We start from the raw sequence: 20253 nt of genomic DNA, 5'->3' as shown, positions 1-20253 counted from the left end.
CTCCTCCTCCTTGTCTTGTGTGCGAGTGTGTGGCTTATAATTGTTTTGAGTCAGAAGTCGGCAGCTGTCAAAGTGACATATTGTCTCATTACTCACTCCCCCTCCCGCCTGTCAAAACAATGGGGTCGGATGCTGCTTCCCCTCCTCCATTCTATCTAATTATCTTTCTCCCTCATTCTATATCTTTCAATCTGTCTCTCTTTCTATCTGTCTGCCTATCTCTGTCTCACAGGTACACATAAATACAAGTATACATAGTGTAAATTACCTAGGATAACCCAAGAAATCCAGACAAAGTGCTATACTCTGCTTGAAGATGTGAGTAAACGTGATGACACAGTCTTGTGGCTCTCTCTGAGACAGAGAGCTAGATGGACAGACAGGGAGATTGACAGACAGACAAATAGACAGACAGAAATGCTTGTGTACCAGCAAAAACAAAGGGAGGGCGATGGTCATGTAATATTACCCTCGTTTAGGCTCATCAAAGTCAGCTCTTATCAGATGTTATCTCCCCTTATCTTGTCACTGTCATGGGGTGGACTTTTTTTTTTCTTGCTTCAAGGGAACAATATTATTACATCTTCTTCCTCCTCCTCCTCCTCTTCCTCCTCCTCTTCATCTTCCTTTCCCTCCTCCTCCTCCTCATCCTCTTCCTCCTCCTCCTCATCTTCCTCTCCCTCCTCCTCCTCCTCCTCCTCCTCTTCCTCCCCTCCACCCCCTCCTCCTCCTCCATTGCTTTTGGTCTCAAACTCCTCCAAATCATGAAATTGATCTTCACTGACACTTCCATCTGTGTTAGAGCATCACTTGGGAAGAGAAGAGTCCCAGATTTGCTGGGGAATCACATATTTCTTACCGCTAGACATGCTGAAAAAGGACAACTGAAATGGCATTCCCACAATGCACCACTGGCTCCCCGATTTTTTTTATATGGTGCACACTGACCATGGAGACCCATTCTCTCACATGTGGGCCTACCAGCTTTCTCCTGCTTGATTTGAAGCTGCTAGAATTTATGCGTATAAATACGTCAGAAACATTGGCTCGTAAGACGTATTTATATGTCGGAAACAGTCAAAGGGTTAAACAACCATGGTGACATTACACATCCCTGTCTAAGACCTACTTTTACCGGGAAGTAGTCTCCCTCTCTTCTACACACCCTAACCTGAGCCTCACTATCCTCATAAAAACTCTTTACAGCATTTAATAACTTACCACCTATTCCATATACTTGCAACATCTGCCACATTGTTCCTCTATCCACTCTATCATATGCCTTTTCTAAATCCATAAATGCAATAAAAACTTCCCTACCTTTATCTAAATACTGTTCACATATATGCTTCAATGTAAACACTTGATCTACACATCCCCTACCCAGTCTCAAACCTCCTTGCTCATCCGCAATCCTACATTCTGTCTTACCTCTAATTCTTTCAATTATAACCCTACCATACACTTTTCCTGGTATACTCAGTAAACTTATTCCTCTATAATTTTTACAGTCTCTTTTGTCCCCTTTCCCTTTATATAAAGGGGCTACACATGCTCTCTGCCAATCCCTAGGTACCTTCCCCTCTTTCATACATTTATTAAAACAAAGTACCAACCACTCCAACACTATATCCCCCCTGCTTTTAACATTTCTGTCATGATCCCATCAGTTCCAGCTGCTTTACCCCCTTTAATTCTACGTAATGCCTCACATACCTCCCCCACACTTACATTCTGCTCTTCTTCACTCCTAAAAGATGGTATACCTCCCTGACCAGTGCATGAAATTACTGCCTCTCTTTCTTCCTTAACATTTAAAAGTTCCTCAAAATATTCTCGCCATCTACCTAATACCTCCATCTATTTATTTATTTATTAATTTGAACATGATACAGTGAAGTACAAAGGAATACAGTTATTACAGTGCAACATGCCAAAGCCCCTTGTATGCAGAGCATTATGGGCAGGCTTAAAATTAACTTAAGATTAACTAAGCAATGATATATTCAGTGGTAAAAACATTATGCCTAGGTAGTAGGTTGGTAGACAGCAACTGCCCAGGGAGATACTACCATCCTGCCAAGTGAATGTAAAACGAAAGCCTGTAATTGTTTTACATGATGGTAGGATTGCTGGTGTCCATTTTTCTGTCTCATAAATATGCAAGGTTTCAGGTACGTCTTGCTACTTCTACTTACACTTAGGTCACGCTACACATACATGTTTTTTTTTTTTTTTTTTTTTCAACAAGTCGGTCGTCTCCCACCGAGGCAGGGTGACCCAAAAAAGAAAGAAAATCCCCAAAAAGAAAATACTTTCATCATCATTCAACACTTTCACCACACTCACACATTATCACTGCTTTTGCAGAGGTGCTCAGAATACAACAGCTTAGAAGCATATACGTATAAAGATACACAACATATCCCTCCAAACTGCCAATATCCCAAACCCCTCCTTTAAAGTGCAGGCATTGTACTTCCCATTTCCAGGACTCAAGTCCGACTATATGAAAATAACCGGTTTCCCTGAATCCCTTCACTAAATATTACCCTGCTCACACTCCAACAGATCGTCAGGTCCCAAGTATCATTCGTCTCCATTCACTCCTATCTAACACGCTCATGCACGCTTGCTGGAAGTCCAAGCCCCTCGCCCACAAAACCTCCTTTACCCCCTCTTTCCAACCCTTTCGAGGACGACCCCTACCCCTCTTTCTTTCCCCTATAGATTTATATGCTTTCCATGTCATTCTACTTTGATCTATTCTCTCTAAATGACCAAACCACCTCAACAACCCCTCTTCTGCCCTCTGACTAATGCTTTTATTAACTCCACACCTTCTCCTAATTTCCACACTCCGAATTTTCTGCATAATATTTACACCACACATTGCCCTTAGACAGGACATCTCCACTGCCTCCAACCGTCTCCTCGCTGCTGCATTTACCACCCAAGCTTCACATCCATATAAGAGTGTTGGTACTACTATACTTTCATACATTCCCTTCTTTGCCTCCATACATAACGTTTTTTGACTCCACATATACCTCAACGCACCACTCACCTTTTTTCCCTCATCAATTCTATGGTTAACCTCATCCTTCATAATTCCATCCGTCGACACGTCAACTCCCAAGTATCTGAAAACATTCACTTCTTCCATACTCCTCCTCCCCAATTTGATATCCAATTTTTCTTTATCTAAATCATTTGATACCCTCATCACCTTACTCTTTTCTATGTTCACTTTCAACTTTCTACCTTTACACACATTCTCAAACTCATCCACTAACCTTTGCAATTTTTCTTTAGAATCTCCCATAAGCACAGTATCATCAGCAAAAAGTAACTGTGTCAATTCCCATTTTGAATTTGATTCCCCATAATTTAATCCCACCCCTCTCCCGAACACCCTAGCATTTACTTCTTTTACAACCCCATCTATAAATATATTAAACAACCATGGTGACATTACACATCCCTGTCTAAGACCTACTTTTACCGGGAAGTATTCTCCCTCTCTTCTACACACCCTAACCTGAGCCTCACTATCCTCATAAAAGCTCTTTACAGCATTTAGTAACTTACCACCTATTCCATATACTTGCAACATCTGCCACATTGCTCCTCTATCCACTCTATCATATGCCTTTTCTAAATCCATAAATGCAATAAAAACTTCCCTACCTTTATCTAAACACTGTTCACATATATGCTTCAATGTAAACACTTGATCTACACATCCCCTACCCACTCTGAAGCCTCCTTGCTCGTCCACAATTCTACATTCTGTCTTACCTCTAATTCTTTCAATTATAACCCTACCGTATACTTTTCCTCGTATACTTAGTAAACTTATTCCTCTATAATTTCTACAATCTCTTTTGTCCCCTTTCCCTTTATATAAAGGGACTATACATGCTCTCCGCCAATCCCTAGGTACCTTCCCCTCTTTCATACATTTATTAAACAAAAGTACCAACCACTCCAACACTATATCCCCCCCTGCTTTTAACATTTCTGTCATGATCCCATCAGTTCCAGCTGCTTTACCCCCTTTCATTCTACATAATGCCTCACGTACCTCCACCACACTTACATTCTGCTCTTCTTCACTCCTAAAAGATGGTATACCTCCCTGGCCCGAGCATGAAATTACCGCCTCCCTTTCTTCCTCAACATTTAAAAGTTCCTCAAAATATTCTCGCCATCTACCTAATACCTCCCTCTCCCCATCTACTAACTCCCCTACTCTGTTTTTAACTGACAAGGCCATACTTTCCCTAGGCTTTCTTAACTTGTTTAACTCACTCCAAAATTTTTTCTTATTTTCATTAAAATTTCTTGACAGTGCCTCTCCCACTCTTTCATCTGCTCTCCTTTTGCACTCTCTCACCACTCTCTTCACCTTTCTTTTACTCTCCATATACTCTGCTCTTCTTATAACACTTCTGCTTTGTAAAAACCTCTCGTAAGCTACCTTTTTCTCTTTTATCACACCCTTTACTTCATCATTCCACCAATCACTCCTCTTTCCTCCTGCCCCCACCCTCCTATAACCACAAACTTCTGCCCCATATTCTAATACTGCATTTTTAAAACTATTCCAACCCTCTTCAACCCCCCCACTACTCATCTTTGCACTAGCCCACCTTTCTGCCAATAGTTGCTTATATCTCGCCCGAACTTCCTCCTCCCTTAGTTTATACACTTTCACCTCCCTCTTACTTGTACAAGCATATATATACACACACCCCTCTGGGTTTTCTTCTATTTTCTTTCTAGTTCTTATTCTTGTTTATTTCCTCTTATCTCCATGGGGAAGTGGAATAGAATTCTTCCTCCGTAAGCTATGCGTGTTGTAAGAGGCGACTAAAATGCCGGGAGCAAGGGGCTAGTAACCTCTTCTCCTGTATATATTACTAAATGTAAAAGGAGAAACTTTCGTTTTTCCTTTTGGGCCACTCCGCCTTGGTGGGATACGGCCGGTGTGTTGAAAGAAAGAAGAAGAAGAAAAACATTATTGTAAACAGATAACAATTTAGCACAAATGAGTATTACAAAGACAGGTCATATGGTTATTTACCGTGTTGCTGAGCATTCAGTAGAATGGAGTATTCTGTTAGGTAATGTAATTAAAAAATAAAGTTTGATTGGGTCACAGGTTAGACATTTATGAGATACAATAATGAGAAACATTTACGAGATACAATTTATGAGATACAATTATTCAGTATTTATTTAGTTGTGGGTGAGTAAGTGATTTTTGAGAAGAGACTTGAATTTATAAACAGACAGTGTTTTTTTTATATTCACAGGTAATGAATTCCAGATTTTAGGGCCTTTTATGTGCATTGAGTTTTTGCATAGCATGAGATGGACTCTGGGAACATCAAAGAGTGATCTGTGCCTTGTGTTATGGTCATGTGTTCTGTTGAGGTTGGTAAGGAGACGTTTGAGGGGAGGGTTTATATCAGAGTTAAGTATTCTATGAATGTAGTAGGTGCAGTAATAAGTAAGGATGTTTTGTATGGTGAGTAGGTTTAGAGTTTTGAATATTGGTGGAGTGTGCTGCCTGTTCTAGTTGGGTACAAGTAGATGATACATCTGTTCCATGATTAGTAGACGGCTGACTCAGCCTCTACCATTTTTACATTGAAAACACAGCATTAAAAACGAGCAAATGGAAATTTAACCCTTTCAGTGTCCAGAGGCCAAATTTCAAAGTGTGCACCAGTGTCCAAGAATTTTCAAAAAATAATTTTATTATTTTTTCTTATGAGATGGTAGAGAATCTTTTTCTGAAGGTAATAAAATAAAAAGTAAGAAATTTGATGGAAAACCGACGAAATTATGCTCTCGCGAAGTTTGATGTGTCAGTGATATTTACGCATCGGCAATTTTGCAGAATTTGACTCCCATTTTAGGCCAATTACGTTATTCCAGTCGACCAAATTCTTAGCTATTTCACTAGTATTACTTCTATTGTATCGATTGAGCACAAGAATTCGCCAAGTCAACTCTTTCAACTACAAAATAAAGTGATCGGAAATTGGTAATTTGGCCAATTTAATGCAAAGTTCAAAATACAGTGGACCCCCGCATACCGTACGCATCGCATACCGCTCAATCCGCATACCGCTCGCTTTTATCGCAAAAATTTTGCCTCGCATACCGCCCAAAAACCCGTTCACCTCTCTTCGTCCGAGACGCGTCCAATGTGCGCCCTTAGCCAGCCTCACATGTGCCGCCGGTGGCATTGTTTACCAGCCAGCCTCCGCGGTAACATCCAAGCATACAATTGGAACATTTCATATTATTACAGTGTTTTTGGTGATTTATCTGGAAAATAAGTGACCATGGGCCCCAAGAAAGCTTCTAGTGCCAACCCTACAGGAATAAGGGTGAGAATTACTATAGAGGTGAAGAAAGAGATCATTGATAAGTATGAAAGTGGAGTGCGTGTCGCCGACCTGGCCAGGTTGTACAAGAAACCCAAATCAACCATCGCTACTATTGTGGGCAACAGAAAGGCAATCAAGGAAGCTGTTCTTGCCAAAGGTTTAACTGTGTTTTCGAAACAGAGATCGCAAGTGATGGAAGATGTTGAGAGACTCTTATTGGTGTGGATAAATGAAAAACAGGTAGCAGGAGATAGCGTCTCTCAAGCGATCATAAGCGAAAAGGCTAGGAAGTTGCATGAGGATTTAATTAAAAAAATGCCTGCAACTAGTGATGATGTGAGTGAATTTAAGGCCAGCAAAGGTTGGTTTGAGAGATTTAAGAAGCATAGTGGCATACATAGTGTGATAAGGCATGGTGAGGCTGCCAGTTCGGACCACAAAGCAGCTGAAAAATATGTGCAGGAATTCAAGGAGTACATAGACAGTGAAGGACTGAAACCTGAACAAGTGTTTAATTGTGATGAAACAGGCCTGTTTTGGAAGAAAATGCCAAGCAGGACCTACATTACTCAGGAGGAAAAGGCACTCCCAGGACATAAGCCTATGAAAGACAGGCTTACTTTGTTGATGTGTTCCAATGCTACTGGTGATTGCAAAGTGAAGCCTTTATTAGTGTATCACTCTGAAACTCCCAGATCATTCAGGCAAAAGAATGTCGTCAAGGAGAATTTGTGTGTGCTGTGGAGGGCAAACAGTAAGGCATGGGTCACTATGGACTTTTTCTATGACTGGTTACACCATGCATTTGCCCCCAATGTGAAAGATTACCTAACTGAAAAGAAATTAGAACTTAAGTGCCTCCTGGTGTTAGACAATGCCCCTGGTCATCCTACAGACGTGGCAGAGCGACTTTATGGGGACATGAAATTCATTAAGGTGAAGTTTTTGCCTCCTAATACCACTCCTCTCCTGCAGCCCATGGACCAGCAGGTTATTGCAAACTTCAAAAAACTGTACACAAAAGCTCTGTTTGAAAGGTGCTTTGTAGTGACCTCAGAAACTCAACTGACGCTAAGAGAGTTTTGGAGAGAGCACTTTAATATCCTCAATTGTGTAAACCTTATAGGTAAGGCTTGGGAGGGAGTGACTAAGAAGACCTTGAACTCTGCTTGGAAGAAACTGTGGCCAGAATGTGTAGACAAAAGGGATTTTGAAGGGTTTGAGGCTAACCCTGAGAGGATTATGCCAGTTGAGGAATCCATTGTGGCATTGGGAAAGTCCTTGGGGTTGGAGGTTAGTGGGGATGATGTGGAAGAGTTGGTGGAGGAGGACAATGAAGAACTAACCACTGATGAGCTGATAGATCAACTTCAACAGCAAGAGGCCAGACCTGAGGAAACTGGTTCGAAGGAGGGGAGAGAGAAATTGAAGAAATTGCCTACTACAAAGATTAAGGAAATCTGTGCAAAGTGGCTTGAAGTGCAAACCTTCATGGATGAAAATCACCCTCACACAGCTATTGCAAGCTGTGCTGGTGATTATTACACTGACAATGTTGTGAAACACTTTAGGGAAGTCATAAAGGAACGAGAGGTACAGGCCACTATGGACAGATATGTTGTGCGAAAGAAGTCCAGTGACTCTGAAGCTGGTCCTAGTGGCATTAAAAGAAGAAGGGAAGTAACCCCAGAAAAGGACTCGACACCTCAAGTCTTAATGGAAGGGGATTCCCCTTCTAAACACTAACACTCTCTCTCCCCTCCTCCCATCCCATCAATCATCACCAGATCTTCAATAAAAGTAAGTGTCATGTAATTGTGCATGCCTTTTTCAGTTTGTGTGTATTAAAATTAACATTTCATGTGATAAAATTTTTTTTTTTTCATACTTTTGGGTGTCTTGCATGGATTAATTTGATTTCCATTATTTCTTATGGGGAAAATTCATTCGCATACCGATCGTTTCGCATAACAATCAGCCCTCTTGCACGGATTAAAGTCGCTATGCAGGGGTCCACTGTACTCCAATTTCAAAATAGGGTCCAGAATAAACCTGGCACTAAACTAACATTTCCTCTGTTCATTAGTTACATTTTCAGGCTTTACTAATGAATTCCATTTTGATTTTTTATTCACATAATGAATTTTTATTCAAACCAAAAAATGGAAGATTTACTGTTATGCAATATTGTAATAATTGTATAAATAATATCAGCACATTTGTGACTGTATATTAGACCCACCAGCAGGAGTGTATTAGACGTGTGAGGTCGTTTGTTTACTCTTGAACATCGGCAAAAATTTAACATTTCTGCTACTTTGAGCTCAGTTTCAAGCCATTTCCAATCAAAATCATCTCTATTTCTGTAATATATCTTCTATTCTATCAAATAAGACCAAGAAATCGCAAATACAACTATAAAAAACATACGAAAAAGCACTGCAAGTCGGTTTTAATCAAAAATTACGGCCTCAGTTTTTTTCTCTCATTATGCACTGTTGCTGCAGGATTTGTTTTTTGTGATGCACACATACCACATAGATGTATTCTCTCATATCAAGGCCAAAATTTACCGCTCACAGCTTATCAGAGTGAGCTGAGCTCATGACGTAGATCTACGGTTTGGACTCTCAACGTAAAGCTGTAGATCTACGGCACGGACCCTCAAGGGGTTAAATGTCATCAAAAATCAAATATCTTCCCCACAGCAATATAAAAAAAAAAAAAAAAAAAAGGTTTCAGTGAAAAGTGCACAACATGTAAACAGGTAGAAGGTTGAAAGTGATGATAGATAAGAGTAAGGTGATGAGGGTATCAAACAATTTAGATGAAGAAAAATTGGATGTCACAATGGAGGGAGGGAGTACAGAAGTAAATGTTTTCAGATATTTGGGAGTTAACTTGTGAGCGGATGGGTTTATGAAGTATGAGGTTAACCATAGAATTCATGAAGGGAAAAAGGGGAATGGTGCACCGAATGAAATCCGGGGTTCCACTGTACGTAGAATTTTGCTTAAGATGTATGTTTTAAGGGAGGGGTGAGCCATTTTTCAGTAATCAGGAAATTAAGATTGAAAAATTATGGAAAAAATGTTTTCTTAGTGAAAAAAGTGCATAATTCTGGCAACATACTGATGTAGTCAGCTTGTTTCTATCATATTTCTAAGTACGTTTTTCATTAAATGTAATTTTTTTGTTCTTGCTGGCAGCAAGTGGACATGTTGGCAATTAGTGTTTTTCTTTTTCCTCCAAAAATTAAGATTTTTATGATTGTGTCATTCTAAATACAGTGGACCCCCGCATAGCGACCTTAATCCGTGCAAGAGGGCTGGTTGTTATGTGAAATGTTCAGTATGCGAATGAATTTTCCCCATAAGAATTAATGGAAATCAAATTAATCCGTGCAAGACACCCAAAAGTATGAAAAAAAAAAATTTACCACATGAAATATACATTTTCCTACACACAAAGAGAAGGATACATGCACAATAGTAGAGTAGTACATGCACAATATATATTGTGCATGTACTACTCTACTAAATGAAGAATAAATGACACTTACCTTTATTGAAGATGCAGCAATGACTGATGAGACACTGTGTCCTGGGAGTGCCTTTTCCTCCTGAGTACTGTAGGTCCTGTTTGGCATTTTCTTCCAGAACAGGCCTTATCACACTGTGTATGCCACTACGATTCTTAAATCTCTCAAACCAACCTTTGCTGGCTTTAAATTCACCAATATGAGCACTAGTTCCAGGCATTTTTCCCTGTTCACCTGGGTGTTAGTCGACTGGTGTGGGTTGCATCCTGGGAGACAAGATTAAGGACCCCAATGGAAATAAGTTAGACAGTCTTCGATGACACTGACTTTTTTGGGTTATCCTGGGTGGCAAATCCTCTGGGGTTAATTGTTTCTTGGTATTCTCAATAAGCCACACCAACAACGGTGCTACAGCAGCAGCAGCAGCTGACGGTGGTACAGCAGCAACAGACGATGCTACAGCAGCAACAGACGATGCTACAGCAGCAGCAGACGATGCTACAGCAGCAACAGACGATGCTACAGCAGCAGCAGACGATGCTACAGCAGCAGCAGACGATGCTACAGCAGCAGCAGACGATGCTACAGCAGCAGCAGACAATGCTACAGCAGCAGCAGACGATGCTACAGCAGCAGCAGCAGCTGATGGTGGTACAACAGCAGCAGCAGCTGACAGTGCAGCAGCAGCTGTACCACCAATAGTAGCGATGATTGATTGGGGTTTATTATACAACCTGGCCAGCTCGGAGACACGCACTCCACTTTCATACTTATCAATGATCTTTTTCTTCATCTCTATAGTAATTCTCACCCTTATTGCTGTAGGGTTGGCACTAGAAGCTTTCTTGGGGCCCATGGTCACTTATTTTCCAGAAAAAATCACCAAAAACACTGTAATAATACAAAATGTTCCGATTGTATGCTTGGATGTTACCACGGAGGCTGGCTGGTAAACAATGCCACCGGCGGAACATGTGAGCATGGCTCAGGCCGCACATTGGATGCGTCTCGGACGAAGGGCGGTGAGCGGGTTTTTGGGCGGTATGCGAGGCAAAATTTTTGCGATCAAAGCGACCAGTATGCGGATTGTATGGTATGCGATGCGTATGGTATGCGGGGGTCCACTGTACTCTACATGGAAACTTCTGTGCTGGCTAAAATGTAGAGCGCAGTGAGTGTCTCCCTTAGTAGCCTGCAGGCTGTCAACAAGGAAGGAGTTGTGGATGAGTGGAACAAACTCCCGAGTACCGTCATAGACGCTAAGACGTTGTGTAGTTTTAAAAATAGGTTGGATAAATACATGAGTGGGTGTGGGTGGGTATGAGTTGGACCTGACAAGCTTGTGCTGCTAGGTCAGATGCAGTGCTCCTCCCTTCAGTGCTGCTAGGTCAGATGCAGTGCTCCTCCCTTCAGTGATGTGTCTGACATCACTAGGTCAAGGCATTGGCTTAAGCCGGTGGGAGAATTGGAGCTGCCTCGCACAGACCAGTAGGCCTGTTGCAGTGTTCCTTCTTTCTTATGTTTTTATGAGGGCAAATATTCTATTAGTGGGATAGCTTTGTGAAGGACTTGCCTAGTATGGGCCAGCAGACCTGCTGCAGTGTTCCTCCTTTCTTATGTTCTTATGTTAACACACTGAGATTTGGCGTGTTGTAACCATAGAGTTTCACACTAAACAAAAAAAAAAAAACACACACAAACAAGTTAGTGACATTGTTTTCCATTTTCTGCAATAAGTAATAATAGGATTGTTGTGATTTTTGCACAAGTTATTGAGAAATGATGGTTCTACAAACACCCGGGGAATATTTGTGATATTATTTACAGCTTTGTTTTTAATTATTTTTTTCCACAAAAAAAAATTAACTTCAACATTTCCTTTATGGAATCTACTGACATTATCGCTGAAACGGCTGAGGTTAACAATAATCTAGCCTTCATCTTTCATCTGATGTTAACTAGAGCTTTGTACATCTTCCCAATTTAGTAGAAAAAGGAAAGTTTTATGATCCATAAAATTGTGCCTAATTTATGTTTTTCTATCTAACTTGAAGGCTAACAGTCAAAACAAACACAGTCTATACATTTTTTATGCTGCTTAATCCACTTTCAAAATCTCATTGAAATCTGAAAAAAAAAAAAAAAAGTGATCTCATTTGCCCCTCCTTAAGCATTTGCTTTATTAATTCAGTCGTAACTCTTACCTCTTCAGGATCTGCCAAATCTGCCAAGTCTACTGCCATCACAGGAAGGAAATCATCAGGGATAAAAATCTGGAGCCAGGGACCACGACTGGCATATGGACAAGTGGCATCAACAAATGCACCAGCCACAGCAGGCGGGACAAGCGTCACGGCCCCAATGTCAACAACGGATTTGAAGGTGAAGTGTCGACCATGCTTCAACCGTCCCCTGTACAAAAACAAAATTAACAAAGAATACATGATTAGGAAATTAATGCTATTTAACCCTTCAACTGTTTTGGTCTTATATATACGTCTTACGAGCCACCGTGTTTGAGGTATACTCAAAAATTCTAGCGGCTTCAAATCAAGCAGAAGAAAGCTGGTAGGCCCACTTGTGAGAGAATGGGTCTGTGTGGTCAGTGTGCACCATATAAAAAAAATTCTGCAGCACGCAGTGCATGAGAAAAAAAAAAACTCCGACCGTTTTTTTTTGGATTAAAATGCCGACTTTGTGGTGTATTTTCATATAGTATTTATGGTTGTATTCTCATTTTCTTGATTGGTTTTACTATGAAAAGAACTTTGAAATGGAGTTCAAAGTAGCGGAAATGTTTGATTTTTGCCAATGTTCAAAAGTAAACAAATGATGTCGTTTTCCAATAAATGTCCAAGTAGCCATTCTAATATGCAGTCACGAATGGGTTGACATAATTTATACAATTATTACAATATTATGGTAGTCTGCGTAACAGTAAATCTTCTATTTTTTGTTTGAATAAAAATTCAAAATAGAAAGCAAGAGTAATATCAGAGGGGCCTGGAGACGTGACTGATGAACAAAGAAAATGTTATTTTAGAGCCAGGAATGTCTGCATTGTTCATTCTGGACCCTATTTTGAAATTGGCATATTTTTTAATTTGCATGAAATTGGCCAAATTGCAAATTTCTGACCACGTTATTGAGTAGTTGAAATAAGTAAATGGGCAGTTTCTTGTACTCAATCAATAGAACAAATGGAGTTCTAAAGAAATAGCTGTGAGTTTGGTCGACTGGAACAATGGAATTAGCCGAAAGTAGGGCTCAAAGTGGGCGAAATCGCTGATTCGTAAATATCGCCGAGGTCGCTAACTTCGTGAGAGCGTAATTCCACCAGTTTTGGTCCAAGTCGGACCAAAACGTCGTCGTAAGCTTCTCTCTTCTATGTGCGGGTTATTTGTGTATCGTTCCAATCACGGTATTGTGCCTTTTTTTATTTTTGCAAGAGCATAATTCCGTAAGTTTTCCGTCAAATTTCGTTCTTTTGGTGTCATTACCATCGGGAAAAGATTATCTTTCATTTCATTAGAATTTTTTTTTTTTTTTTCAAAAATTTTTAGACACCAGGAGACACCTCAGGATTTGGGGTTTCGACAGTCAAGGGGTTAACCCTTAAACTGTCCAAACGTTCACACGCGTAGCACTCCGACCTTAATTTTGAAAACATGTAAAAAGAAAGTAGATCTATGTTCGGAGCACTACGCACGTCAACACAGATCTATGTTTGGACAGTTTAAGGGTTAAAATGCACACCTTGTATTGCAGCTCAACTACATCTCTGAGTAATAATAAGAGAACAATTATTATTATTATAATCAAAAAGTGCTAAACCGAATAAGAGAATAAGCATATTAGCAAACACAAGTAAACAAATTATAGATAAATTCTACATGCATAAAGTCACAAAGCTTGAGCATACTGGGTCTCTTCCCAGGCTCTGATCCACCTTATCTTCTAACACTTATTACTAGGTGTTAGGAGATTTACCCATATATTTTCCCCCTCTAGGTAGTAGGTTGGTAGACAGCAACTGCCCAGGGAGGTACTATTGTCCTGCCAAGTGAGTGTAAAACAGAAGCCTGTAATTGTTTTACATGATGATAGGATTGCTGGTGTCTTTTTTTCTGTCTCATAAACATGCAAGATTTCAGGTATGTCTTGCTATTTCTACTTACACTTAGGTCACACTACACATGCATGTACAAGCATATACATACACACCCCTCTGTTTTTTTTTTTTTTGTTTTTTTTTTTTACACAGGGTTTGACAAGGTTAAGGATCCCTAGCTTTATTGACAAGCTATTTACAGGTTAAGGATTCCTAACTTCATTGGCAAGCTAAGAGCTGTTACCTACATCAGCTCATTTGAAAGCATTTTTATTGTTATGAGACATACAAGTAGGGAACAGGATGAAGTTGGAGCCATCTGTGGGCCAGCATTTTCATTTGATCAACTGACTTTATCTCGTTGACATCATTATGCTGTACGAATGTGTTCCACACTCGAGTCATCCTGGGTATGTATGATCTCAGATGGAGTGATGTTCTGGAGAAGGGTACAGCCAGAGTGAAGTTGCTGCTTTCTGCCCGTCTTGTGGCATAAAAGCTTGTTTCACACTGTCCTCGAAGTGGATCCAAGTGTGGTATTTTGACAATATTGGCCTTGTACATAACAGTAAGGCCACTCACATCCCTCCTATGTTGAAGGCTCTGCTGAAATGACAGATCTATCCAGGATGGGTCCAGGCGAGAGATGAGATGTCTTGCTCTGTTCTCTACTCTGTCAAGCAGTCGCAGATGAGAGGGGGGGCAGGCAAACCAAGAAAGTGGAGCATACTCAAGGTGTGAGCGTACTTGTGCCTCGTACAGGATCTTGCAACCCCTACTGTCAAGCAGATGCGAGATACGGCAAAGTGCTGTAAGCTTCCTGGCTGCCTTGTTTGCAAGATTTACAACATGGTTTTTCATGGTTAGTTTGGAGTCAAATTTCACCCCAAGGATATCAACTTCTTCTCCAGGTGCCAACACCCTGGCTGACTTTGGATTCATCCAGTGACTGATGCCACTTAGTGGAGAGGTTTAACAACAGATCAGCAGCAGAGTATACTTTCCTGAAGCCATATTGACGATCACAAAGTAGTGAGTGGTAGTCAAAAAACTCTGCCATTTGTCTTGAGATTATTGTCTCAAGGATCTTACCAGTGATTGACAGGAGTGACACTGGTCTGTAATTGCTGATTTCTGCTCTGCTCTTCTTTTTGTGAACAGGGACTACATCTTTTCTTACTAGTTCTTGATTGTTTCGTCTTATCTCCATGGGGAAGTGGAATAGAATTCTTCCTCCGTAAGCTATGCATGTTGTAAGAGGTGACTAAAATACCAGGAACAAGGGCCTAGTAACCCCTTCTCCTGTATACATTACTAAATTTATAAAGCGAAACTTTTCTTTTTCTTTTGGGGCTACCTTGCTTCGGTGGGATAAGGCTGGTGCATTGAAAGAATAAGAAAGATTTTCCCCCTATCCAGGACTGAACATGGGCTCCTTCGCTTGCGAGCCAAACATACTACCACTAAGTTACCACCTGCTTTAGTAATTACTGAGCTTCTAAACCAGTAAACATAACTCAAGAGAGCAATATTCATTACAGAGTAGCATTATAAAGTAGAATTCACATGGACACATTCTGAGAAAGTATACACAACTTAACCCTTTCAGGGTCGAGAGGCCTTCTCCTAAACTTGTTCTCAGGGTCGAAAATATTTTGGAAAAAAAATTATTTTTTCTTGTGAAAAGATAGAGAATCTTTTCCCGATCATAATGACACCAAAAGTATGAAATTTGATGGAAAACTTATGGAATTATGCTCTCGCGAAGTTAGCAGTCTCAATGATGTTTATGCATCGGCAATTTCGCCCACTGTGAGCCCTATTTTCGGCCAATTCCAGTGTACTAGTCGATAAAAATCATAACTATTTTGCTAGAACTCCATTTATTTTATCGATGAGTACAAGAAACCACCCATTTACCGATTTCAACTATCCAATAAAGTGGTCAGAAATTAGAAATTTTGCCAATTTCACACAAATTTCAAAAGATGCCAATTTCCAAACAGGGTCCAGAATAAACAAGACAGACATTCCTGGTACTAAAATAACATTTCTTCTGTTCATTAGTCACGTCCCCAGGCCCCTCTTACATTTCTTTTGCTTTCCACTTTGAATTTGAATTTTCACAAAAAATAGAAGATTTACTGTTATGCAGACTACTGCATTAGTGCAGAAATGGTATAACTAATATCAGTGCACTTGTGAAAGAATATTAGACTCACTAGTTGATGTGTATTGGACATGTGGCATGATTTGTTTACTTTTGAACTTTGGTAAAAATCGAACATTTCTGCTACTTTGAGCTCAATTTCAAGGTACTTTTCATTTTGAAACCAATCAAAATCATCTCAATTTCTGTAATATGTCTTCCATTCTATAAAATGAGACCAGGAAAACTAGAATACAACCATAAACACCATATGAAAATACATTGCAAAGTCGCTGTTTTAATCCAAAAACACAGTCAAAGTTTTTTTTTCCCATTACGCATTGTGTGCTGCAGGATTTTTTTTATACTGTGCACACTGACCACATAGACCCATTTTTTCATATGTAGGCCTACCAGCTTTATCTCGCTAGATTTGAAGGCACTAGAATTTAGGCGTATTAGTACGTCAATTTCCCTGGTGCGTAAGCCGTACTAGTACGTTGGAAACCCTGAAAGAGTTAAAGGCACAATTTGCAGGATTTAAAAAAAAAAATCCTCAAATGAAACTTTGACCAATGAATACAATGGAACCTCAGTATACGAGCAGCTCCCTACTCGAACAAAGCTCAGCACTCCACCAAACAAATACAACCTGCCAGAACTTCACTGTAAACTACTTCGTGTTTCTTTGCATTTTTTGGTGTTTTTTGGTATTGTATAAATAAGTCACCATGGGGCCTACAAAGATTAGTGATAACAGCCAACCAAACAGAAAACTGGTTGGGAAGAACTTGTTTGATACTCAAACAGAGCGGCACTCGAACAGCCTTCTGGAATGAATTAAGGTCGCATGCTGAAGTTCCACTGTACAGTACATTAGGAAAGGCAGAGAGGCTGCAGTAGTGGCAATGATTTAACTGCCTTTACTACTCAGATTATCAAATTTTACAGAATAAATTAATAAAAATTTGGCATCTACATACAGTCTGCATGGAAAGTTATGATGCTGGCTGCAGTATAAACTTTTGATCTATGAAAACTATGACAACAGATAGTTGAAGTCTGAACATTTCTACATCAATTGCAAATTGGGCCATGAAGCTTCTAGAATGAGCTCAGCCCTCCTTGGGTCAAACTCTGCACTATGCTCATTGAAGCTCTGATGTGCTGAATAATAACGTTAGAGGAGAGTAAAACAATGTCCTCTTCTAACATTATTATACATTACTGTATTATCCATTACATGCACTATTATCTGAGCTTCACATTATTATACATAACTGTATTATCCATCACATACACTATCATCTGAGCTTCACTGAACACAGTGCAGAGTTTGGCCCAAAGGTGGATGAACCCACTCTAGAAGCTGCACAGTTCCACTTGTGAGTAAAGTACAAATGTCCAGACATCAACCATGTGTTGCCATTTGTTTCATTGATCAAAAGTCTGTCCAGCAGCTGACATCATATCTTTCTGTGCAGATTGTGTTCTACAGTATATATAATTCTGATATGTTTTCCTTCCAGTTTTTTCCTTCTGCATTAGAAAACATAGAATCCAAAAAATCTGTGAAGACAGAGAATATTACCCATGTATAACATCTGTGGAGACAAAGAATATTACCCATGCAAAACATCTGTGGAGACAAAATGGGGAATGTATGAGAGTACAGTGGTATGAACACACTTATATGGGTGTGAAGCATGGAGGCAGTGGAGATGTCATGTCTGAGGGCAATGTTTGGTGTAAATATTATGCAGAGAATTCATAGCTTGGAGATTAGGAGGTATGGAGTTGCTAAAACATAAGAACATAAGAAAGAAGGAACACTGTAGCAGGCCTACTGGCCCATGCAAGGCAGGTCCAATTCTCCTACTGGTTTAAGACAATGCCCTAACCTAGTCAGGTCAGGTCACATTCACTTAAGGAAGGAGCACGGCATCTGATCTAGTAGCACAAGCAAGTCAGGTCCAACTCACACCCACCCACACCCACTCATGTATTTATCTAACCTCTTTTTAAAACTACAGAACGTCTTAGCTTCTATGACGGCACTCGGGAGTCTGTTCCACTCATCCACAACTATTACCAAACCAATGCTTTCCTATATCCTTCCTGAATCTGAATTTTTTCAACTTAAAGCCATTGTTGCGAGTCCTGTCTAAGCCAGATATTTTTCGCACACTACTTACATCCCCTTAATTTATTCCTGTTTTCCATTTATACACCTCGATCACATCCCCCCTAATTCTACGCCTTTCTACAGAGAGCAGATTCAGGGCTCTCAGTCTATCCTCACAGAGAAGATTTCTGATACATGGGATAAACTCTGTCATCCTCCTTTGTACCTTTTTCAGTGCATTTATATCCATTCTGTAATACGGTGACCGGAACTGTGCAGCATAATCTAAATGAGGACTAGCCAAAGATATATAGAGTTGAAGAACAACCTGAGGACTGCTATTATTTATACTTCCTGATATGCTCTCAGTCTATCCTCATAGAGAAGATTTCTGATACATGGGATAAACTCTGTCATCCTCCTTTGTACCTTTTTCAGTGCATTTATATCCATTCTGTAATACGGTGACCGGAACTGTGCAGCATAATCTAAATGAGGACTAGCCAAAGATATATAGAGTTGAAGAACAACCTGAGGACTGCTATTATTTATACTTCCTGATATAAAGCCAAGAATTCTATTCGCTTTTTTGCGAACACTTAAGCAATGTTGTCTCGGTTTCAGATTACTGCTAACCAGAACTCCTAAATCCTTTTTGCAATCAGTAATATTAAGATCTACATTATTTAGTTTATATGTGGCATGTTTATTTTCCTGTCCAACATTTACAACTTTGCATTTGTCTATATGTATTAAACTGCATCTGCCACTTCTCTGATCACTACATCAGTCTATTCAAATCATCCTGGAGTGTTCTAATGTCCTCATTAGAATGAACTGGACAGCCTATTTTGGTGTTGTCAGCAAATTTGCTTATGTCACTATTTATTCCCTCATCTAAGTCGTTTATGTAAATTGTAAAGAATAAGAGGCCCAACACTGACTCCTGTGGAACACCACTTGTGACATGCCCCCATTCTGATTTCTCTCCATTTATGCAAACTCTCTGCTGCCTATTTGTCAACTTTGCCTCTACGCAGGAGAAAATTTCTCCCCCTATTCTGTGTGCCTTAAGTTTCCTCAATAGCCTCTGATGTGGAACTCTATCAAAAGCCTTGCTGAAGTCAATGCAGTGTATACACAATATCATATTCAATACCATGATCTACCTCCTCAAATACCTTAGTGAAAAAAGTTAGTAAATTCCTAAGACAGGAATGCCCCTTTGTAAAACCATCTATGGAAAGTTTATCCATGGAGGTAAAATGTGGAATGCATCAGAGTATAGTGGTACCAACATTTTTACATGGGTGTAAGGCATGGGCTTTGAGTATTGCAGCGAGGAGGAGGCTTGAAGCAATGCAGATGTCATGTTTGACAGCAAAGTGTGGTGTTAATATTACACAGAGAATTCAGAGCAAAGTAGTTAGAAGCCTCTGGGGTTATCAGACTTATAATTCAGAGGACTGAGAAGTGGTTTAGGCATTTATAAAAGATGGAGCAGAATAGCATGATCAACAGGGTGTATAAATTTGGAGTGGATGGAAGGAGGGGGTAGGGGCTGACCCAGAATGGGTTAGAGCGAGGGAGAGAGGATAAAGGAGCTTCTCAGTGCTAGTGGCCTGAACATTTGGCAAACTTGTGTGAGTATATTAGATTGAGTGTTTTTTTTTTTTTTGCTTGACATGCTGTTGGAGTGAGAGCAAGATAACACTCATGAAGGGATTCAGGAAAACTGGTTAGCTAAGGATAAGTCCTGGGGTTGGTAAGTACAGTGCCTGTACTCTGAAGGAGAGGTGTAGTTGTTGAAGTTTGGAGGGTAATTTGAAATCTGATATCCCTGCACATCTGACATGACAACTATTAAATGAGTGGTGATGAAAGTGTTTTCTCATTTTTTGGACCACACTTTGCCTGTGG

The 20253-nt window shown here is 40.0% G+C and overlaps 1 protein-coding gene across 3 annotated transcripts in view; it reads right to left on the bottom strand.

The window, feature by feature from the left end:
* Positions 1-20253, bottom strand: part of Su(fu) (suppressor of fused) — a 132984-nt gene that overhangs the window by 16857 nt on the left and 95874 nt on the right. For all 3 annotated transcript variants that reach the window (XM_070080531.1, XM_070080530.1, XM_070080532.1), the window contains one exon: positions 12153-12360. In XM_070080531.1, coding sequence (XP_069936632.1) covers positions 12153-12360 — 208 coding nt within the window. The remainder of the gene's footprint in view (positions 1-12152; positions 12361-20253) is intronic.

The sequence above is a fragment of the Cherax quadricarinatus genome, unplaced genomic scaffold (genome assembly GCF_038502225.1).
Source record: "Cherax quadricarinatus isolate ZL_2023a unplaced genomic scaffold, ASM3850222v1 Contig561, whole genome shotgun sequence".
Lineage (NCBI taxonomy): Eukaryota > Metazoa > Arthropoda > Malacostraca > Decapoda > Parastacidae > Cherax > Cherax quadricarinatus.
This window is presented reverse-complemented; position numbering and strand designations above follow the sequence as displayed.